General features: G+C 45.2%; 2 protein-coding genes across 2 annotated transcripts in view; both read left to right on the top strand.

Annotated features, from left to right (window-relative positions):
* LOC309550673 (cytosolic phospholipase A2 gamma-like) overlaps window positions 1–25,056 on the top strand; it is a gene marked incomplete at its 3' end in the record, with an annotated part of 276,802 nt that overhangs the window by 21,609 nt on the left and 230,137 nt on the right. The window lies entirely within an intron of this gene.
* Window positions 1–25,056, top strand: part of LOC309547993 (cytosolic phospholipase A2 gamma-like) — a gene marked incomplete at both ends in the record, with an annotated part of 104,930 nt that overhangs the window by 8,570 nt on the left and 71,304 nt on the right. The window contains 4 exons of the mRNA XM_082247980.1: window positions 518–663; window positions 4,515–4,722; window positions 14,904–15,012; window positions 19,752–19,892. Coding sequence (XP_082104106.1) covers window positions 518–663; window positions 4,515–4,722; window positions 14,904–15,012; window positions 19,752–19,892 — 604 coding nt within the window. The remainder of the gene's footprint in view (window positions 1–517; window positions 664–4,514; window positions 4,723–14,903; window positions 15,013–19,751; window positions 19,893–25,056) is intronic.

Genomic DNA, 25,056 nt, shown 5'->3' with positions numbered 1-25,056 from the left:
TTTGAGTGTCTGCTGTAGGATCAGCAGTGTCGGCCCAACAGTAGGTTGGGAAGACTTCTTAGGTAGGTTCCAGCGTGAGAAGGTAGCCGCCCACAGAGGCAAGGATTTATTTTGTCTTTTATTTTATTTTGGCTGTTTTGATGCTTGCAATTGTGTTAAGTAAATTGCATGAATAAATCAGTCTTGTTTTCAACCTCTAATCGGCTATCTCTCTGTGAAAACGCACCCCCAAAGGGGTCATCCACGCCTACCACCGAGCTAATCCCTTACAATATATATATATATATATATATATATATATATATATATATATATATATATATATATATATAAGCAAGCTTTCCCTTTAGCCTCGTTTTATTAAATAATTCCGTACAGATGTTGACTTACTCCATACTATTCAGTTTGGTAAGCCCTCCATGATGCTGTGTTTTATTTATCTCTTACTGATGTCCAATACATAATTTGCCTGTACTAGAACTTTAACAGTGATAACCATCATTTTTTTTTTCTGAAGAATTGCGACCCCCCTGTAATCGCGGTCCTGGGATCTGGAGGCGGAGTCCGTGCCATGATTGGTTTTCTGGGTACGATTACTAAACTGGCTGAACTCAACCTTTTAGGTGCCGTTACATTCATTGCTGGGATATCTGGATCCACATGGTATGTACATAGCAATTGTTATCTGCATAATCTATCAGCCATTGTTGTTTTTTAGCCACTTTGCCCCCAGGAAATAAAATAAAAACAAAAAGAAAATTCACACATGGTAAAATCAGCATTTTTTTTTTTTTTTCGAAAAATTACTTTAAACCTTTTTTTTTTAATTACTTTAAACTTTTTTTTTTCTTTTCTGAAATCATACGCCCTAAAAAAATAATGATGGCTGTTGCAAGTTTTTTATGTCAAGCAATAGTTGTGCAGCTGTTTATCAAAAGCATGTTTACACTAAAATTAAATTTTGATGTAAACACAATAAAATACACAACTTTTTGCTAAAATAGAAAAAAGATGAGGTTGCTGCGAGTAAACAGATACCAAACATGTAAAAAGTCAAAATTGCGCACATCTGTGTGGGGCCGGGTGCTGACTAACTTTGCCTGTGTCATCGTGGGATGTTCTATAACATTCTGTAATATCAGCTGCAGTGAGCCTGTTTCCCTTTAGTGCTCAGCCTGGACACTGTGTGTCCCCTGAATGCAGAGCAAGCAGAGACCACAGCTAACAACACAGGGGGTGTGTCAGGTGTGCCTGGGCACACCCTAATTACTCTGCTCAGTGCCGATTCCCACTACTGGCGCGGCTTTCCCCCGTGTTGCGCCTCCCCACCTCCTTTCCTCTCCTCTCCTCCCCGGCTGCTGCAGGGGATGTTTCAGGATGGAGAGTGGGGGAAGGGGCTAATCAATATGTCATTTATTTAGATTAATAAATACACTGGTACACCGGTCACCCATCACCCACTACACAGACCAATAAATACACCGATACACGGGTCACCCCCCCCCATCCACTAGACAAATCAATAAATACACCAATACACTGATCACCCCCCCCCCCACTACACAAATCAATAAATACACTGGTACACTGATCACCTCTCCCCACCCACTACACAGATCAATAAAAAAACAGGACCAACCAGCCGCTACGCAGATCAATAAAAACACAGAGACACTGGTCACCTCCCCACCACTACACAGATCAATAAAAACATTGGGACAACGTTCACCCCCACACACACACCCACTACACAATTCAAAAAATATATTGGGACACTGATCACCTTCCCCCCACCCACTACACAGATCAATAAATACACCGATACACTGGTCCCCCCCCCCCCCCGCCACTACACAAATGAATAAATACATCCGAACACTGATCACCTCCCTCCCACCCACTACACAGATCAATAAAAAAAAACTGTGACCTCCCCTGACACACTATATAGATCAATAAAAACACTGGGAGACCGCGATCATCTCCCCCCACCCACTACACAGATCAATAAAAACACTGAGACACCGGTCACCTCCCCTAAACTACACAGATCAATAAAAACACCAGGACACATGTCCCGTCCCCCCCCCCCCCCCGGCCCACTACACAGATTAAAAAAAACACCAAGACGCTGGTCACCACACCCCCTCCCCCCCCCAGGGACACATCCACTACACAGATCAATAAATACATCGGGACACTGATCACCTCCCCCCACCCACTCCACAGATCAATAAATACACCAGGACACTGATCACCTTCCCCCCACTCACTACACAGATCAATAAATACACCGGGACACTGATCACCTCCCACCCCCTGCCCACTACACAGATCAATAAATACACCAGAACACCGATCACCTCCCCACCACCCACTACACAGATCAATAAATACACCGGGACACTGATCACCTCCCCCCACCCACTACACAGATCAATAAATACACCAGGACACTGATCACCTCCCTCCACCCACTACACAGATCAATAAATACACCGGGACACTGATCACCTCCCTCCCCCCACTACACAGATCAATAAATATACCGGGACACTGATCACCTCCCCCCACCCACTACACAGATCAATAAATACACCGAGACACTGATCACACCCCCCCCCACCCACTACACAGATCAATAAATACACCGGGACACTGATCACCTCCCTCCACCCACTACACAGATCAATAAATACACCGGGACACTGATCACCTCCCTCCCCCCACTACACAGATCAATAAATATACCGGGACACTGATCACCTCCCCCCACCCACTACACAGATCAATAAATACACCGGGACACTGATCACCTCCCACCCCCTGCCCACTACACAGATCAATAAATACACCAGAACACCGATCACCTCCCCACCACCCACTACACAGATCAATAAATACACCGGGACACTGATCACCTCCCCCCACCCACTACACAGATCAATAAATACACCGGGACACTGATCACCTCCCTCCACCCACTACACAGATCAATAAATACACCGGGACACTGATCACCTCCCCCCACCCACTACACAGATCAATAAATACACCGGGACACTGATCACCTCCCCCCACCCACTACACAGATCAATAAATACACCGGGACACTGATCACCTCCCCCCACCCACTACACAGATCAATAAATACACCGGGACACTGATCACCTCCCTCCACCCACTACACAGATCAATAAATACACCGGGACACTGATCACCTCCCCCCACCCACTACACAGATCAATAAATACACCGGGACACTGATCAACTCCCCCCACCCACTACACAGATCAATAAATACACCGGGACACTGATCACCTCCCCCCACCCACTACACAGATCAATAAATACACCGGGACACTGATCACCTCCCCCCACCCACTACACAGATCAATAAATACACCGGGACACTGATCACCTCCCCCCACCCACTACACAGATCAATAAATACACCGGGACACTGATCACCTCCCTCCACCCACTACACAGATCAATAAATACACCGGGACACTGATCACCTCCCCCCCACCCACTACACAGATCAATAAAAAAAAAAACTGGGACACTGATCACCTCCCCCCCACCCACTACACAGATCAATAAATACACCGGGACACTGATCACCTCCCCCCCAGCCACTACACAGATCAATAAATACACCGGGACACTGATCACCTCCCCCCACCCACTACACAGATCAATAAAAAAAAAAAAACTGGGACACCAGTCACCTCCCCCCACCCACTACACAGATCAAAAAAAAAACACCAGGACACCGATCACCTTTTTTAAAATTAAAATTACAATTTTTTTTTAAATGTTTTAAAATTAAAAAATGTAAAATTATTTGTATTTATTTATTAACCATTTAAACAATTTTACACTTTTTACATTTTATTATTTATTGATTTATTTTTTGTTAGAATTCATCTGTATTGCTATCACAATGGGGCTTTATGGAGACATTAGGGGTCTACTACACCCCCAGTGTTCCTCCTGCCATTGCTGCAGCTAATCAAGCACAGATCGTTCTTTATTACCTACTTCCCTAGCTACAGTATCCAGGGGAATCACAGCTCTGACACCGAAGTGATGAAATTATTACCACTTCCAGGTTGATTACTTGCAGGGGAGATCATGGAATGGATGTTCCTCCATATCCTTTTGCTTAATGGATGGGACATTTTCAGTGCTCTTGGGCTCCCTGGAGGAATGGGAGAGCTGGTAAACCACCATAGGGGGTTGGATGTGAATGGGGGGGGATGCTCTTCTGACTAGTGGAGGATGTAGAGCCGTCTGGATCACTTTTGCTAAACAGCTGATCGCCGACTGAAAAAAAATGACCCCAAGCACATGGCAGCCATGAGATTCCTTCAACCACTTGAAGTCTGGGAAGACCTATGGACCTCAATTGGTTATACAACAAATGAAGAACAATTTGAAGCCAGACAATGCATGCTGAATTATTAATTTACATACCAAGTATTCAATTTTACTATTTTACCATCCAGGTGTATGTCATCTCTGTATTCTTATGGTAACTGGTCGGACTTCTCAAACATGGAACATGTGGAGTATGAGATATGTGAACGAATCAAATCAGAGAATGAACGGGAATGGACAAAGCCATGGAAGAAGATAAAAGAGAAGTTTCTTGGAGATTCGTACTCTCTGACAGATCTTTGGGCCTATACATTCGTCTTCTTTGTCAAGAATACAGTAAGTACAAGACAGGTCCTGACCAGTTTTAGAACCAAGGAGAACCTTGTTTTTTTTTAATAAAATGTTAATGAAAATTATAACCAGAACACAATCAAGAAAACAGACAGAATGATCATTTTACAAATATAAGGGTTATCATGTAACAAGAGCAACAAGGCAACAGGATGGTAGGGGATTAATTACCAAACGACACCAACGGGTGACGTGACTATCAACAGGAGTCGCATGGCCGGAGACTCAACGTTCTCCACTACCAAAGGGAAGTTGTAACGACACCCCAAGTATGAAAGGGGTTACAGTCGTCTAGGATAATCCGCTCCCGAACACCAGGACAGCTATCGACCACTCCAATCCGCCATACATGAAGCCCATCAATAATCCCCCCCCCCCCCCCCAAGTACGAGACAAGGCTCTGTAGTGAGGTTCGATCAAGAGTAACTCTCTTCCTCTTTATTGAAAGAAACACAGCATTTATATACACTTTGAGAATACCACATGAACAATAACTGTGTAATTATCTCCCTTAGTAGACAGCCAGGTGAGCTCATTAACATACTTATCAATAGTCTCAGACCCAATTAACATACTGTCCTATTTTAGACAAAAGCACTTAGTTAATCAGTAGACATTCTTTAGGAGGGGCTGCTGGAAACAATCCCCCCCCCCCCTCTCTCTCTGCAGCTAATACACATTGATTAGCAGACACGGTGTCTCTCCTAGTTCCTGGACGCCCAAATTAGGAGTTGCACTTCCTGTGTATAGGAATAAGATAGATCTCCATATTTCCTGAGAGATATTGGTAATGCATATACTGTCCCATTTGAAATAGTCCAAACCATATTCTCAGTGTACACCACCCTCCCGGTCACCCTGCATCCATAAAAGATGCAGGGTGACTTAAACATAAGAAAGCCACACAAGGCTGGACATGGTGCCTCCCAACCTCTTTAAAGGAATTTGGGGTCCACAACCCCCATGCCCAAAGTGACTCCTGTCACAGAAGCATAAGGGGAAGGGGGGGGGGAGGAGGACAAAACTCAAAGACCTCTCAATGAGGATAAGTTCAAGGGGTAGTAATTGTGGATGGATCAACATAGGAAAAGGAAGTATAGGCAGACAACAAGTCCAAATCCCCTGAAGGTAGCGACGGATAGTTCTTCCATTTGTTGCAATAGCGACGTCTAGAAGACAGGGAATTGAAGTCCGTGTTAAGGCAATCCTTACGTAGGAGGAGTGTAAGCTCTTTGTGTACTTGAGTGACTGTGGGGCTCGACGTGGAAATCCATTGTGTCAGGATGACCCTCCTAGTGACCAACAAGCAGGTAAGGATCCAAGTGCGAGGGAAGGAGGAGGGAGAGCCTGACCAAATTTGTAAGCGGTTGTCCCAGTGTCCAAAAATTAGGAGCATAGGGTCCTTTGGAAGCTGTAGAAGTGTGACGTCCTGAATGAAGGATAAAACCTGATCCCAAAAGAATGAGATAAAGGAACATGACCAAAATTCGTGTTTCAAGGAAGGTCTATCCTCTTTGCATAGGGGGCACCTACTAGAGGTGGGATTGGCCTTGTCCGACAAAAACGGGATGTGAGCTCGGTGGAGAATTTTCAATTGTGTTTCTTTCCAAGTTTCGTCAGGGGTAAGGCGTAAGATAGACCGATAGCCTTGAAAATGTCAAGAGTAAGGAGAACCTTAATATCGAGATGACTTGACTTGAGCTTCTTGATTAATGGAGATGCCCCAGTCTTTGTTTTTCTCTGTTCATTGGTAGCAAAAATTGTTATTGCAGTTTGTCTACACCCCGACTTATTCTCAGATATTATCAGTACCAACAATCTGAGGCATGTGTAAGGACTAGGCGTGAGCTGAAGTATGCTGGGTCTGGCTTGAACTTTGTTCAGGGAACTTCAAAGAGGTTTGAATGCCAAAGCTCAGTCCCATTGAAATTAACGGGAGCTGAATCTGTCAAATTAAAAATGCCCATTTGCAGGGATAATAGACAATTGGGTATCAAAAAAATAGCATTGGAGGTGGGCACTGCCCTAAGGAACATGTACCAATGCAAAAAAAAAAAAAATGAATTCTATTTGACCACCAGTAATTTTCTAAAAGTGAAAAGAGGGAGGATGGAACACCGCACTCCAGGTGTAAAGATGAGTGAAAGCAACTTCAGCCTGACTTCTCCCAGGCCATGTCATCTACACGTTTTGCCTCACAGACAGGGCTTAGTCATAGGGCCCTATGAATAAGCCCTTTGGTCAGGAGAAACAAGTCAGGGGCATGGCCTGGAGGGGGTCGGGCTGAAGCTGCTTTCACTCTTTTTTACACCTGGACTGTTTCCTTGGAGTGCGACATTCCATCCTCCCTCTTTTCATGTGTGTACATAGAGCTGGGACGGACTCTCTAAATGCCGGCACTCAGCAGCAAAGTGGGCCCAACGCTGGCACTTAGCAGAAATATGAGTCACCAAAATATTATAGGATGATGGGTGGAAGTGGCACCCCAAGTTAAGGGTCTCTATGGGGGCTCAAAGTCATCACTCAGCAGCAAAGTGGGCCAAATGCTGGCACTCAGCAGCAATGTGAGTCACCAACGTATTATAGGATGATGACTTGAAGTGGCGCCCAAAGTCAAGGGTCTCTATGGGGGCTCAAAGTCATCACTCAGCAGCAAAGTGGGCCCAATGGTGGCACTCAGCAGCAATGTGAGTCACCAAAGTATTATAGGATGATGGCTTGAAGTGGCACCCCAAGTCAAGGGGGCCCTATGAGGGCCCAATGCTGGCACTCAGCAGCAAAGTGGGCCCAATGCTGGCACTCAGCAGCAATGTGAGTCACCAAAGTATTATAGGATGATGGCTTGTAAGGTTTCCACATCCTATGAAGAAGATATTGCCCTGCATAGCTTAGTATCGTCGGCAAATACTGAGATTGTGCTGGTCATCCCATCCTCTAGATCGTTTATGAATAAATTACTGAACTCTGGAATGCCAAACGTCCACGCATAAAATGTTCTATCCTCCTACGTCCCCCAAATATGCTGGCTTAGGAGCTCCTAACATTACCTTATATTACAAAGCTTCCATATCACAACTGAAATAATGGTGGTCTCCTTCACAACACTTTTCATGGAAACAAATCGAGTCTACGGCAATGGGTGGCAAGCTGAAACATGTCTTGGCTGCAATAACACTCACCCCTCTGCCTAAAAAACATTACCTGGATACCGTCACAGCTGCCTGTAGAGTATGGACCGCTCTTACAAACAAATCTCTTTGACAACTCGTCACAAAATACCATTGCGCTCACTGGAACCCATGATTTCTGACATCTCCCTACAACAATGGGGAACTGCCGGCATATCCTCACTTAATCAGCTATTCTCAGAAACGTATCTTCGCTCATTTCAAGATCTTGCTGATACCTACTCTCTCCCGAAATCCTCCTTCTACAAATACCTTCAAGTACAACACGCCCTACAACATCTAAAGTTTCAAGAGGGGACTCTTATGGACGATATTCTGGGCATTTTTGATGCCTCCAAAGCATGCCAGAAAGGAATCTCAGCCATATATTCTTTACTTTCTAAACCATCCTCTACAGGGAAAACTACTGCTACGTCTTCATGGGAACTCTCTTTACAATTCTCAGCCTCACAAACACAATGGTACTCTATCCTCTACCTACTGTACTCTAATTGTATCTCTATCTCTAAAGTACTCCCACTGCGTGACCCACTGGGAAGCCCTACAAAAGCTCCTACATTACTGACAAACTTGCTAGTATCTTCCCGGATCAATCACCACTATGTTGGAGACAATGTGGAATGACCGACTCTCTATTACATATATGGTGGTACTGCCCAGCAATCACTGATTTCTGGAAGAAAATCTTTGACATAGCTACCAACATTACTGGCATATGCACTACCCCGGACCCTAAATTAGCATTTTTGGGCATTGGTATGGACAGGGCCGGTTAACATAGGCGCTATTGGAGCTGCAGCTCCAGGGCCCTCCCTCAATATAGGCCCATGCCAGTGGCTTATGAATATCTATGTGTGCCGTCTTGAAGGAGTAGCCCAGTGTGGACTGCACAGATGGAGGAGACAAGTCTAAGCCACTCTAGCCGAGTCCTGTCTCTGCCAATGCCAGCCTCCTATCACAGGATCTGTTACTCTCACACAAGTCCTCAGTGTTCGGGAGCTGCAGGCAGCTGTCTCAGGGTGGGGTGCTAATATCATCCAGCAGGAGCCCGGGAGGAACAAAATATTCCATGCTGCTGAGATGAGGTCAGTACATTTATTAGGAATGGAGGACCTGGGGTTGTAATCATTGTGCTGGGGGATAAGGGGACAGATTGGTACCCCCCAATGTAATGTGCTCTCTTGCGCCTACAATGTAATGTGCTGTGCAGTGGCCACCATGTCATGTGCTGTGCAATGCAGTGCCCACCATGTCATGTGCTGTGCCGTGCAGTGCCCACCATGTCACACGCAGTGCCCACCATGTCATGTGCTGTGCTGTGCCCACCATGTAATTTGTTGTGCCCACAGTGTAATGTGCTGTTCTCTGCAGCAGCTCCCACCATGTATTGTGCTATGCCATGCAGTGCCCACCATGTCATGTACTGTGCTATGCTGTACCCACCATGTAATGTGATATGCCATGCAGTTCCCACCAAGCCATGTGCAGTTCCCACCATGTAAATTGCTGTTCAGTGCCTGCCATGTCATGTGCTGTGTTGTGTCCACAATGTCATGTGCTGCACCATGCAGTGCCTACCATGTAATGTGCTCTACCCACCATGTAATGTGCTGTGCCCACCATGTAACGTGCTGTGCCATGCAGTGCCCACCATGTAATGTTGTGTGCCCACCATGTCATGTGCTGTACCATACAGTGCCCACCATGGCATGTGATGTGCAGTGCCCACCATGTAATATTCTGCACCCAGCATGTAATGTGTTGTGCCCACCATGTAATGTGCTGTGCCATGCAGTTCCCACCGTGCCATGTGCAGCTCCCACCATGTAAATTGCTGTTCAGTGCCCACCATGTCATGTGCTGTGCTATGCCAACCATGTAATATGCTGCGCCCAGCATGTAATGTGCTGTGCCCACCATGTAATGTGCAGTGCCATGGAGTTCCCACCATGCCATGTGCAGTTTCCACCATGTAAATTTCTGTTCAGTGCCCACCATTTTATGTGCTGCACGATGCAGTGCCTACCATGTACAGTAATGTGCTGTACCCATCATGTAATGTGCTGTACCCGCCGTGTAATGTGCTGTGCATTGCCCACCATGTCATGTGCCATGCAGTACCCACAATAGAATGTACTGTGCTGTGCAGTGTTCACCATGTCAAGTGCTGTTCCCACCATGTAATGTGCTCTGCAGTGCCCACCATATCATGTGTAGTGCCCACCATGTCATGTGCTGTGCCATGAAGTACCCACCATATCATGTACTGTTCTCACCATGTATTGTGTTGTAGTGCAGTGCCCACCATGTAATGTGCTGTATTGTGTAGTATCAACCATGTAATGTGCTGTGACCACCATGTAATGTGCTTTGCTTTGCCCATCATGTAATGTGTTGTATCCATGTATCGACCATTTAATGTGCTGTGCCCACCATGTAATGTGCTGTGTTGTGCCCACTATGTAATGTACTGTTCCAACCATGTATTGTGGTGTCGTGCAGTGCCCACTATGTCATGTGCTGTGCCATGGAAACAAGGAAAAAGTCCACCCTGGATCAACCATCAATGTAACAGGAATGCTAGTGTTAGCTAATTAGTTCCTGCTGCCTAAGTAACCGTATCACCTATCCCTGATGCATACAGGGTGGTGAAGTCCCATGACTCAGACAACTGAGACAAAAATTGGTATTATTTATTTATTTCAGATACTTATATAGCACTGTCAATTTATGCAGTGCTTTACATATACATTGTACATTCACATCAGTCCTGCCCTCAATGAGCTTACAATCTAAGGTCCCTAACTCACATACATACACAGTAGTAAAAAATGTTTTACACAGGATCCAATTAACCTACTAGCATGTCTTTGGAGTGTGGGAGGAAACCGGAGTACCCAGAGGAAACCCACACAGGCACAGGGAGAACATGAAAACTCCAGGCAGGTAGTGTCATGGTTGGGATTCGAACCAGTGACCCTCTTGCTGCTAGGTGAAAGTGCTAACCACTACACCACTGTGCTGCCATTATTAACCAAGAGAGTCAAGTGGGGACACACAGGTTATGAGATAGGCTAAATGTATTATACAATTATGAAGACCAAACATAAAACACCCATACCCCCATTAAAATGACAATGTTGTCTGCTAAAATAAGAGGGATAAGGCAGCTGCACATTCGTTACCCATCACAACCACCACACATATAGGTATGATAGGAGCGGAGCCCTAATGCCTGCAAATAATTTCATTAGCGCAGCCATAGGGTTCTGCTACTTTCACACCTATATGTGTGTCTGTGTATATATACATATATGTGTGTGTGTATATATACCCCTACACAGAAGTTCAGATGTTATGCCTGCCTCCAAAGACACCCAGAAAATGTCCAAAAAAATGCCTGCAACAAAAACGCCCAGGTGTGTTGTTGCAAGCGTTTTTTTTGGGCATTTTTTGGGCGTCTTTGGAGGCAGGCATAACATCTGAATTTCTGTATAGGGGTATATATACACACACACATTTATGTATTTATACACATACACACATATAGGTGTGAAAGTAGCAGAACCCTATGCCTGCGCTAATGAAATTATATGCAGGCATAGGGCTCCGCTCCTTTCACACCTATATGTGTGTATGTGTATAAATACATGTGTGTGTGTATATATACCCCTATGCAGAAGTTCAGATGTCATACCTGCCTCCAAAGACGTCCACAAAAAAGCCCAATAAACGCCTGCAACAAAACGGCCGGGTGTGACAGGAGCGAAGCCACTATCCTGCTCTACTGCAATTCTAATACAAACAATCTTTTCTCTATAGCGGTCACCCTGACATGGAAGGGTTTGGTCACCCTGCCATAGCAGTCAGAGTCAGTTCACCCTACACTACACTACGGTCCCCTGACACTTAACACTTTCCCTACAGAAACTAGATTATTAAATCTAACTATAGTGGTATATAGTACCCTAACTACACTAGATATCCCTTTCCTCACACTAATAATTGCTAAATGACACTTTGAAGCAGGAGTAGCAGAACTGCTTCCACTCTCTTCCACAGCCCTGTATTAAAGTGCTAGAGATTTGGCGGGGCTATCTTATATACTGGGGGGCCTATTCACTACTGATTGGCCTCTGGACCCCCTAATCACTCCAATCACATTTTACTGACGGTTCTGGTCCAATCACAGGCTTTTAAAGCCCAGTTCCTGTCCCATTGCATTTTGGTCGGTTCTGGTTGCCGAATTCTGAACTTTTTCAGCAAAAAGTTCAAAATTCGGCCGAATTTCGAACAGTCAATGTTCGGGTCGAACCGATGGTCGACCCGAACCGTTCGATCATCCCTACTCAGGAGTACATGAGATGGAAATACAGTAAACCCCCCTCCATTGCGGGGGTTACGTTCCGGACCCAGCCGCAAAAAGTGAATATGTAAGTAAAATGCATTGTAGGCATGGTTGTTTTTTTACTGTCACTGTACGTGTAAAAGCATTTTAAGGTCTTTAAACACACTTTTAAAACAATAGAAACTAATTTAAACACATCAAAGATACTGAGAGACATAGCAAGAGCTATGGAAAACACAAAAATATTTAATTTTTAATGATTTATATAGTAAAATAACATTACAAAAAAAAAAAAACACAATATACCGGGACCGCAAAAACTGAACCGCGATGGAGCGGGGGATTACTGTAATGCCAGGTCTGTGTATGGATATACTGTACATTCAAAATATGGTAATCCAAATTAGTGTTATCACTTGGAGGAACAGGAATAAAACAATATATGGTAATGAGTCTATCATATGTCCAACAGTATATGCATCTGCTCACTACCTCCACTCGAGTGATTGAAGTCTCTTGTGTCCATGAAACCGGGTCTCCAGCGGCATCCTCGCTCTGAAAACAACTCCCGAGCAAACAACTCAAGGGTACTGGGTCATGTACGCATGCCCACCATTACCTTCCCCTTCACACTTGTGCTGTGCCTTGCAGTGCCCACCATGTCATGTATTGTTCCCACCATGTATTGTGGTGTCGTGCAGTGCCCACCATGTAATGTGCTGTGCAGTGCCCACTTGTATTGTGCAGTGCCCACCATGTAATGTGCTCTGCTGTGCCCGCCATTAAAGGTGCAGTGCCCACAATGTGCATGTGCTATGTTGTGCCCACCATGTAATGTGCTGTGTTGTGCAGTGCCAACCATGCCATGTGCTGTACCCACCATGTACAGTGCCTTGTGAAAGTATTCGGCCTCCTTGAACTTTGTGACCTTTTGCCACATTTCAGGCTTCAAACATAAAGATATAAAACTGTAATTTTTTGTGAAAAATCAACAACAAGTGGGACACAATCATGAAGTGGAATGAAATTTATTGGATATTTCAAACTTTGTTAACAAATAAAAAACTGAAAAATTGGGCGTGCAAAATTATTCAGCCCCCTTAAGTTAATACTTTGTAGCGCCGCCTTTTGCTGCGATTACAGCTGTAAGTCGCTTGGGGTATGTCTCTATCAGTTTTGCACATCGAGAGACTGAAATTTTTGCCCATTCCTTCTTGCAAAACAGCTCGAGCTCAGTGAGGTTGGATGGAGAGCGTTTGTGAACAGCAGTTTTCAGTTCTTTCCACAGATTCTCGATTGGATTCAGGTCTGGACTTTGACTTGGCCATTCTAACACCTGGATATGTTTATTTGTGAACCATTCCATTGTAGATTTTGCTTTATGTTTTGGATCATTGTCTTGTTGGAAGACAAATCTCCGTCCCAGTCTCAGGTCTTTTGCAGACTCCATCAGGTTTTCTTCCAGAATGGTCCTGTATTTGGCTCCATCCATCTTCCCATCAATTTTAACCATCTTCCCTGTCCCTGCTGAAGAAAAGCAGGCCCACACCATGATGCTGCCACCACCATGTTTGACAGTGGGGATGGTGTGTTCAGGGTGATGAGCTGTGTTGCTTTTACGCCAAACATAACGTGTTGCATTGTTACCAATTCTTCCACATGTTTGGTGTCTCCCAGGTGGCTTGTGGCAAACTTTAAACAACACTTTTTTAACGGATCTCTTTAAGAAATGGCTTTCTTCTTGCCACTCTTCCATAAAGGGCAGATTTGTGCAGTATACGACTGATTGTTGTCCTATGGACAGAGTCTCCCACCTCAGCTGTAGATCTCTGCAGTTCATCCAGAGTGATCATGGGCCTCTTGGCTGCATCTCTGATCAGTCTTCTCCTTGTATGAGCTGAAAGTTTAGAGGGACGGCCAGGTCTTCGTAGATTTGCAGTGGTCTGATACTCCTTCCATTTCAATATTATCGCTTGCACAGTGCTCCTTGGGATGTTTAAAGTTTGGGAAATCTTTTTGTATCCAAATCCGGCTTTAAACTTCTCCACAACAGTATTTCGGACCTGCCTGGTGTGTTCCTTGTTCTTCTTCATGATGCTCTCTGCGCTTTAAACGGACCTCTGAGACTATCACAGTGCAGGTGCATTTATACGGAGACTTGATTACACACAGGTGGATTCTATTTATCATCATTAGTCATTTGGGTCAACATTGGATCATTCAGAGATCCTCACTGAACTTCTGGAGAGAGTTTGCTGCACTGAAAGTAAAGGGGCTGAATAATTTATACTTCTAATAATACTGAATCTGGGGGTCCACCACTAATAACACTGAATCTTGGGGTACCCCACTAACAATACTGAACATTGGGGTACACCACTAATAACATTGGACCTTGGGGTACAGCACTAATAACACTGAACCTTGGGGTACAGCACTAATAACACTGAATCTTGGGGTACACCAATAACACTGAACCTTGGGGTAAACCACTAATAACACTGAATCTTGGGGTACACCACTAATAACACTGAATATTGGGGTACACTGCTAATAACATTGAATCTTAGGTTCACTATAACAGCTACTTCCTTATTTGCGCTCCATTATTATTTATCTTTCTTCTGCAGATTGATGAAGGAAAGCTGTCCAATCACAAAAGGATGTGTGAGATCGGTGAAGACCCGTATCCCATCTACTCTGCTGTGAGAAGTTCTAAACTATGGAAAAAGAGTTCAGGTGATTTTCCTAAAACAGCCTTTTTATTCATTTCTCACCACACGTCATATGATTTCTATATGATGAGGAATATTTACAACGAAAATTCAAGCTTGGCCTGGCCATTATCCAATTGCTTTCACATATCGCGTTGCCCATTTCATTACAGCCAAAATCTACAAGCTCCTTCCCTGGTAAGCTTGTGGGGGACGAGGCCTCCATGCCTGTGCATTGGGGAGTACCTAATTTTATGTATGACCGGGACCAGGCAGGGAAGCGTTCATGTGAAAGTCAACATTAAGGTGAAACCTGACTTAGAGATGAGCCGTCTGCAGAAGTGCAAAGTACAGAGTTCCTCTGTAAGACATTGTGTCCCATGTTACTTCACAACATCCTCAACCAATGTTGCATTTAGGAGGGACACTGCTGAGCCTATGACCTCTCTACCAGTCCAGCATAACTCTGCCACCTCACTCCTAGTGACAGAAGCGCAGACCTCATGTGAGAGTTACATCTTTCTGGTTGGACCTTCTTCTTTTTTCCCACTCCGTCCTTCTGACTCCTCCCCCTAATTTATATGCTTGACACAGTGGAGGGCAGAACGCAAAAAGCCTGGGAAACCGTCAGACCCAGTATTAACCCTTCCCCAGCTGGGCAGCCCAAACTCCCTATCTAACAACAACCCAACATGTAGGCACCTGCCTAAGCTTCCCCTCCCCTTTTTGTAAGCCATCCCCCCAGGGGAGGACTGGGCCAGGGGGGCAATTGCCCCCTGGGCCACTCTGATGCTTCATAAAAGGGCTGCACCACCTCTGCCACAGACTTGCCTAAAGGATTCCTGGGGAAGAGAAGTAAAAAGACCCCACCACTGACCTACTGAGTGCGGGATGAAGACAAGGACAGAGCGCAGCATGGATGGTGTAAACTGTGTCAGAGCAGAGGCCAGTTCCATGCCCCACTGGAGACTCTCCTCCCCCAGGATTCTAGGACAATATCCCCCTGGACAATATCCCCCGGACATTATCCCGACGGACAATATCCCCCCTGGACAACAACCACCCGGACAATATCCCCCCTGGACAACATCCCCCCGGACAATATCCCCCCTGGACAACATCCCCCCTCTAACCCTAACCCTATGTCCAGGGGGATGTTTTCCGGGGGGGGATATTGTCCCGGGGGATATTGTCCCGGGGGGATATTATCCGGGTCGATTTTGTCCAGGGGAGATTGTGTCCAGGGGGATGTTTTCCGGGGGGATATTGTCCGGGGGGATATTGTCCTGATATGTCCCCCAGACGGTTCCGACTGAGCTGTCTCAGCTCCCCCCAACTGCCCCCTGCTGACCAGGTTGGGAACCTGGGTGAGTAGAGAGTACCTGGAGCAGAGCTTCAGTCTGGAATGGGGGTCAGGAGGAGGCTGGGAAGAAGGAGAGTGGGGCCGAGTCACTGCACCATGGGCCTCTGGTTTGTACTTGCCCCCTGGGCCGAAAGTTGCCAGTCAGCCCCTGCATCCCAGCATACCACAAATCACAGTTTAATATTGCTAAGAACATCCATAAAGAAAACCAACAGCAAACAAGTGTACAGACTGTGCAGTAACAACATACAAGTACATACTTGTCAATTGTTCCGTTTTTGCCGGGACAGTCCTGGCAAACAGGAGCCTGTCCCGGGTAATTTACATTGTCCCACCAATGTAGTTATTTACACCTTGCACTTTATTTATATTTGCATATTCCATTTTTTGTATGGTCACACCTGAGCACATTTCACACTTTAGAATTGCAGGGAATTTTGATGAGAATTTTAAACTTTAGGCAGAAGTAGTGCAGCTGAATGGGAGAATTATTCCAACTCAAGTTTAACATTCTCTTTTCAATTTCCTGTAATTCTCTCTTTATTGAGTAGACCCTATAATCTGATGATAAGTAGGCGGAGATTAATTACGTGGAGTGGGCGGAGCTTCAGGGAAGTGGGTGTGGTAAGTAATTGATAGCTGTGCTGCAAAGTGTCCCTGGATTTTTTTTTTAAATGTTACAGCATGGGAACCGGTGCAATAATTAGGGTCCATACAATGGTAGAACAATCCTTATACATACAAGGCTGGGTTCGGGTATGAGATCCATTCACCGGTGGCTGGGTGTTCGCACCATATTTGGTGTACCACCACATAGATGTACCCGTGCTTTATAAGTTCCCCCCAGTTCATATAAATGTGTCGTTCCACACAGTGCTTTAAGTGGCCCAAAAGAGGTGCCGGTACTCTATTATAGCCTATACATTTTTTCGCCCCCCCCACCCCACATCAGGGTCCCCACAGAGCACTCCCCCCCCCCCCCCCCTGGCCTGGGCTGGGACTCCGGAGCCGGGGGACTCACTGGTGGTGACTGGTCCGGCTCTGGAGTGGGAAATATTCTTGGGGGGGGGGGGGGCAATTGAGGGCGCAGATGTCCAAAATGAGCGTACGGAGAGGTGGCGGTATGCTCAAGAGCCATATTTGGAAGTGGCGGTACTGAGTACCAGTGCATACCGGCCCACTTAAAGCACTGATTCCACACTAAATTCCTAGTAGAGGCGATGGTACTCTGCATCTATTAACAAAATGTGCAAAATATCCACGCTAGATACGTGAGAGAGGTGAAAATATGATGATTGGGCAATTGCAACTGGGGTACAGCGCTGCAATAGCCAGTTAAAGTAACGCAGTGCCGTATAGCAAAAAATGGTCTGGTCATTAACCACTTACCGACCACCCGCCGCAGTTTTATGTCGGTCCTTTGACGCTAAATACCGGGGTTATGGCAGCAGATAGCTGCCATAAACCCGGTATTTTTAAAAACGATGGGCGATCGGCTTTCAGGTAAGGGTAGTCCCAGTGGCGGATTCGCCGCGGGATCACCCTTACGGTGCGGCGGAAGAGGTGCCCCCCCTGGCCATTTTTCCTGCTTACCGGACACACCGGCAGTGGGGAAAATGATCCAGTCCTGGATCCCCCTGAGACAAAGTTCTACCTGCCGGTTGCAATGAGGGGTGCAGATGCCTATGCACTGTTCAAAGGTGTAGAACATCATCAGAGAGAGGAAGGAACTCCGCTCACCCACCCAGTGCATGAATATGTGATGTGTGGCCTCAACCAGTGATGCTCCAGCCATGCCTTTAGATATGTTTCGCCCCATATGCAAGGGCTTGGTCACCGAGGTTCCATGCACTAGGTCAGTTAGCGGTGTTTCTACCTTTCTCTGATGACACTGTGATTGGCTGTCACAGTGGTCACATGGTAAGGAGCCAGTGCCACCAACTCCCAATCATTAGTCCAGACCAAAAGCCGTCTTTGACAGCTCAGTTATTGTGAGCACACTCTTTGCACAGAAAGCTCCTCCACCAATGGACACATATATGTGGTGTGTCGGCATTAAAGCCCACCTTCTTTGCCATCACATATATACAAAAGACTAAGTAAAGGTCCATTTTAACATTCAGTTTTGGAATGTCTGGAATGAAAACCAAAATTCACAGATAGAAATGTGTTCATTCAAGATCCTTTGAAGGTTCTCATCACTGCCATCAAAAACGAATGTCAACTTGACCCTACCAACCCTTTTTACGTCGGCAGTCAGCCCCTCACAGGCAAAGCGACGTAGGGCTACGTCGCTAGCCTGTGAGGCTCTAGGGAGTGAGCGTGCGCCGCCGGAGGCACGCTCCCGCGTGGTCACGGACCCCCCCGTGCGTGTGGGTCCGCCGGGCACTCGCGATCGTCCGTTACACTGGAAGAAAGGCAGGCGGCTAATGTAAACACAGCCGCCTGTCAGTCTCCCCTGTGTAAGAATGGAGATCACACGGTTCTGCTATGTAGGACCGTTGATCTCTGTTCTTACACTAGTAGCCACAACCAATCACAGTTAGAATCACGCCCCTAGGACACACTTAACCCCTCCCTCTCCAATACAGTTAACTCCTTCACTGCCAGTGTCATTTTTACAGTAACAGTGCATATGTATAGCACTGATTACTGCAGTAATGTCACTGGTACCCCCAAAAGTGTCAAAAATGTCAGTCAAGGGTCCGATCTGTCCGCCGCAATGTCGCAGTCCCGCAAAAAAAAAAATTGCAGATCGCCGCCATTACTTGTTAAAAAAAAAAAACAACAAAAATGACAAAAATCTTTCCCTTAGTAAACACGATAACTTTTGCGCAAACCAATCAAAATACGCTTTTTGCGCTTTTTTTTTTTACCAAACATATGTAGCATAAAACAAATTGGCCGAAAATGTTAAAAAATTTTGATTTTTACATTTTTTTTTTGGGGGGGGGGGATTTCATATAAAAAAAATTTGAAAAATATTGTTATTTTTGCAAAATTGACGCTCTTTTTTTGTTTATAGCGCATGATCAAAAAATCGCACAGGTGATCAAATACCACCAAAAGAAAGTCCTGTTTGTGTGGAAAAAAAGGACGTCAAATTCGTTTAGGTACAGCGTCGCACGACCGCACAATTGTCCATTAAAGTCACGCAGTGCCGAATCGCAAAATAGGCCCTGGTCAGGAAGGGGGTAAAATCTTCCGGGGCTTAAGTGGTTAAAAAAAGTTTTCAAACTTCTGCTAGCATTTGGCCAGTTTTTACTGTTGTTCTTTTTTTGTGTCCTTGATGGAGCTTGGAAGGTCATTGTTTGCAATGGAGAGGAAGTAGAGGTGACTCTTCAGTGTGTAGAGGAGACATCTCTGGATGGACAATAACTGGATGAAATTTCTCATTTCAGAAGCTTGGTTTGAGTTCACTCCACACAGGTCCGGATTTCCTGCCCACCAATGCTATGTAAAGACTGAGCATCTGGGATGTAGGTTTAAAGAAGGACGATTATTGGAGGAAAAGCCTGAATATGACTTGATTTATCTTCAAGGTGAGCCGAATTAGAAATGGTCATTAACTAGCAAGACATAACATTTTACTGGTGTGGCAAATCAGATGTGTTACATTGTTACAGGGTTTTTTTTTTCATATGCAAAATCAGTTTTTATTAATTTTGAGATAGAGATAGCAGTAAATGAATAGTGATGAGCCCTCCCCCCCCCCCCCCCCCGGTTCGGTTCGCACCACAACACCGCTAACAGGGGAGAAGTTTGTTAGAACATGCAAACTCCATTGAAGTCTATGGGACTCGAACATGAAAAATCAAAAGTCCTCATTTTAAAGGCTTACTGCCATGTACCAATGCAGTTTTTTTTTAAATGATAGTTGTTGCAGTGATTTTAATAATGCTTAAAGTAAAACAATAAAAATTAAAAAAATTTCCAAAAATATCATGCCCTTACTGTGCTTGTAAAGTGGCGCATTTGTACCATGTATGGAGCCTGCTGCAGCAATACCGACATTTCTAAAGGAAAAAAATGTAATTTAAACTTGCTCCTGGCTGTAATGTATTGTCGGCTTGTATTGGTGCCCCCACAAAGCACCTTGTCCCCATGTTGATGAGGACAAGGGCCTCTTCCTGGACAACCCTGGGCTGCGGGTGGGGGGCTTATCGGAATCTGGAAGCCCCCTTTAACAAGGGGGCCCCCAGATCCCGCCCCCCTATGTGAGTGGATATCGGGTACATCGTACCCCTACCCATTGATCAAAAAAATGTACAAAAAAAAAATAAAGACAAAAGCCAGTTTTTGATAAGTCTTTTATTCAAAAATAAAAAAAAAATGGCGACCCCCCGATGTAAATCCATCATCAATCACGTCGCTCGCCACCCCCGAAAAATAGCTCACCACACTCTGCCTTTGGCCAATCACGGACATTGTGCTGTTAATTGTTCAGCAAACACACGGCCGCCCGATGTTCAAGTCGAACTTACGTTCCACTCAAACTCAAAGCTCATCCCTAGCAATGAAATATTGTACATAATAATAAGCTGAAGTGTAACTGCCACCCCTCCCACCAACTAACATGTGCCCCCATCCCTCCTGGACAATACCAGGCCAAATGCCCTCAGCATGGGGATGCCTTTCCTAAGTTTAATGGAGATAGGGTGCCTTGCCATGTTAATGAGGACAAGAGCCTCTGTAGTGGAGTGCCCCTTTATCCAGATGCAGGTGCAAGTCTCTTTAACTCAATTCCCCACAATCCTCTGGGCTCCCAGCATCCCCTGAGTTCCAGGACACGCCCAGGGAGTATAAATGCCAGCTCCGCCCAGCTTCCTGTGCTCAGAGAGATCCTGCCTGATGGGACAGCAGTGACTGGGCAAGTGAGCTGTCCCCAGGTGCTGGTTCCTCATTCGATCAGTCTGGTGTGTGGGCCACCAGCAGTGAGCACAAGAGCACGCAGCATCTATCCAAGCCCCAGTCACTGGAGAGGACTCTGTTACAGTCCATGTGGAGAAGTTGTCCAAGCAGTCGGTTGGTCCTATCTACGGCCCCCAGAGCCTCCTGACCGAAGTCAGCATCAGCAGTGCCAGTGTGAAGTCTGTGCCAGCAGGAAATCCCCTCAGCTCACAGTCTGCTGAATGAACGATTAATCTATGGAACACGTGAGAATCTTCTGCTCTTTATCCTATCAGTAAACCAAGCTCAGAGCACTCTGCTGCCATCTAGTGGCCATTAGTAGAACTGCAATATAATTGTTTTCATGTGTGTTATGCCTGTTTCTCCCTTCCTCATATTGCTGCAAATCCCTGTCCACATGATCTCCTGTGTAATCTATGTTCTACATTGTTAAGTAAAGTAGAAATTGCACATCACCACTGGTCTGATCATTTGGCTGATACCGTTACACAACACCTCTTCCCCACAACTCTGGCTAGTTGTTGTGTGGGTCTACGGAGGACTTATTGGAATCTGGAATCCTCCTTTACCAATAATGGGCATTCAGATATGGGTCCCCCCATGTGAATAAGTACCCCTAAAAAAGCAGTAACCTGAAAACAAAGACACCCGAATGCTTACCAAGTTCTTTGAAAAAAAAAAAAATCCCCCATTAATTCCCCTATCCTCAATCATGATGCCCACCGACTCTCCAAATTTGAAACACATGACAGACCCAGTGCACATGACTGATCTTGAGCCTATTGCTCGCCAAATAACAGCTTTCCAAGCTGTCATCATTAGGGAAGTAGGGGGGAGGAGGAATTAGCAGACATTATTGGCAATCTGTAGGAAGTTAGGTACCATCTAGTACGTATTTTGGGGGATAGTTCCCAATGATTAATACAATAAGTGCTGGTCTGATTAAACTTGAGAGCTCATAGCCATTGAGAATCAGAGTAGGAAGATCGGAGCTCAGTTTCCCATTTGAGTAAGGGGTTGATTTTTTCGAATCGTTGTTTGTTGTATAAAGTGTTATAGAATGCTGAGATGCCTTTTGAGGCTTTTATTGGGTCAGAGAGAATTTTCCAGATTTTAGGATGAAGTTGTAGTGTAGGAGGAGAAGTGGTCAGTAATAGATGATGAGTCCTAAGGAGGGTGAAATAGAGATGATGAGTGTAACAGAACCGCAACCCACACTGTACTTGTGGACTTCCGTCAGTATACGGCTTCCTCCCAGTCGTGACAGAATCCAAACAGGGAAGACCGCTCTAGGTGAGACTGGAATCAGGTGCCGGTCAGATCCGCAATCCAGGATAGCTTCAAACAACAAAAGGAATGACCGCACTTCCGATAAGTTTCAAGAAAGGAGTATCTTTATTCCACATCAATCGAATTGGCAAGTACAGATACACACTGTGAGTGCAGGACAATCGGTGGACGCGTTTCACGACTGGATGTGTCGCTTATTCATCAATCCAGTCGTGAAACGCGTCCACCGATTGTCCTGCACTCACAGTGTGTATCTGTACTTGCCAATTCGATTGATGTGGAATAAAGATACTCCTTTCTTGAAACTTATCGGAAGTGCGGTCATTCCTTTTGTTGTTTGAAAAAATTCCTCCCAGTCGTGAACATATATCCTAGATTTTGCAGCCGCCCCCATACAAAGCTAGCCGACAACTTAGCTTGTATACATTTTGGAACCTTCTTCTTTGTTGAACAGTTTCACACTCAATTTATACACACACGAGCACATCCCCCCTCCTGATCAAATTACCCCATCCGGTCAGGGGTTGCCTGATTACATTATCATATGCAGATGAAATTGTATACAGAAATAGAATGAAGCTGTACTAATTATCTAGCCATCTGGACAGACACAATATGTGAGTTCATTAACATTTAACAATGGAACCGACAGGCTTAACAGAATCTACAACACATCTCAATACACAAACAATAGGGAGAGCCTGTCTCTGACATTGAAGTACAATATACATTAGCATAAGTGTAAATACAGACCCCATTTGAAGCATTCCAAGCCATATTCTCAGTGTCTACTAGGTATCTGTCACGGGGTGTCTGTCTTTCACTCCCAGTGACGGTGAGTACCATCACAATGAGGCTATTTATATTTGTTTAGTAGGGTCGGGAGTCCAGGTGAGCCTTGAATAAAGAAGTCATCTAGCCAGTGGATATCAAATTGGTCCCCTTGAATGGGGGTCAGATAAAGGATTAGTCTGGGTGGTATTGAAACGGGAAATTTGATGACTTGCTGGTCTTTCTCTTCACCATTGGAGTGCAACAGTGTTCTCCAGGCCAGGATAGAGGCTTTGGTAGTGAAGGGTAAAGTTTTTAGATTAAGTGGGCGCCATGTGTCTACATGCAGTTGAATACTAAGGTCTTCTAATTTGTTCAAACTTTTTTCAATTTCAACCCATAAGGGTGCATCAGAGGCGTTAAACCAATATTTTATTTGGTCCAGGTGCGAGGCTGTGTAGTAATCTTGCAGGCCAACCATGCCCATGCCTCCTACTGACTTGTGTTTGACTAAGTGTGAGTGAGGACACCTAGCTTTTTGTCCCTGCCAAATGAAATGTTTCAGAAGATGTTGGAGGGCTTTCAAATGCTTTTGGGGGGGGGGGGGATATGCAGAGATCTAAACAGATAAATAATTTATGGTATAATTTGCAATTTGAAGGCAGCTAGTCTACCTACCCACCTCAATAGCTCAGTTTGAGAAATGTGATGGAGTTCTCTTTCTATTTTCACTAGGAGAGGTTTATAGTTTGCTTCTGCCAGTTTAGAATCATTAGTTGTTATTGTTATCCCTAAGTAAGGTGAACTCTCGTCTGCCCAGGTGTATGGGAGCGAGGATTTAAGCTCATGACCTAGCCATGGGGGGATGCCTAAGTTTAGGGATTTGGTACAGTTAACTTTAAAGTAGGATAAGAGACTGAATTTGTTGAGGAGTTCATGGGCTTGTGGGAGGGATACTGAGGGATTGGTCATCATTAGAATCACATCATCCGCAAAAAGATTAATTAGGTGAGAGCTATCCTTGAATTTGAAGCCTGAAATCTTGGGGTACGTACAAGAAATCTACGCTAACGGCTCAACCATTAAGTTGAATATGGTTGGTGACAGAGGACAACCTTGTCTGGTGCCATTAAATATGCAAAAGGCTTTTGACATAAGGTTTGCTGAGTACACCTGGGTGGAGGGTGTTGAATTTAATGCTAGGCAGTGTAGAGTCTCATTCATTATCTCCTTGTGGATCCGTCCCAGTGAATACGATGAGGGATTTGGCAAGAACACTATACGGCATCCAGTGTGCCGGTTGTCTTCAGCTGTCCGTTGCTCGCGCCAACCCAGAAGTTTGGAAGTCCTATTACGGCCCGTTCGTGCCAATGCATATTTCAAAGTCGGGCTTCCACTGTCCACTGTATACATCACGGACATAGACAGTGGAAGCCCAACTTTGAAATATGCATTGACCCAAACGGCTGTAATAGGATCTTTCTCCATTTTTGATTCCCCCAAAGGTTCCCCCCTAAAGTGTATTGTGCCTTTATGTTTTTAGTCCCCAAGTGCAAAACCTTACACTTCTCCACATTAAACCTCATTTGCCATGTCGTTGCCCACTCTGTTATTTTGTCCAGGTCATTCTGTAGGATATCTGCTTCATGCTGTGCAGCTAGTGTCTGGGTACTTCTATTGATAGCCAATCGGATGATTCCTGAGAGCCTTCATGATGGAGAGCATGTTTTTTCT

This window comes from Pelophylax lessonae (assembly GCF_965119305.1).
Source record: "Pelophylax lessonae genome assembly, chromosome: 1".
Taxonomy (NCBI): domain Eukaryota; kingdom Metazoa; phylum Chordata; class Amphibia; order Anura; family Ranidae; genus Pelophylax; species Pelophylax lessonae.
The sequence above is the reverse complement of the archived record's forward strand: the minus strand, read 5'-3'. Positions and strand labels throughout refer to the sequence as shown.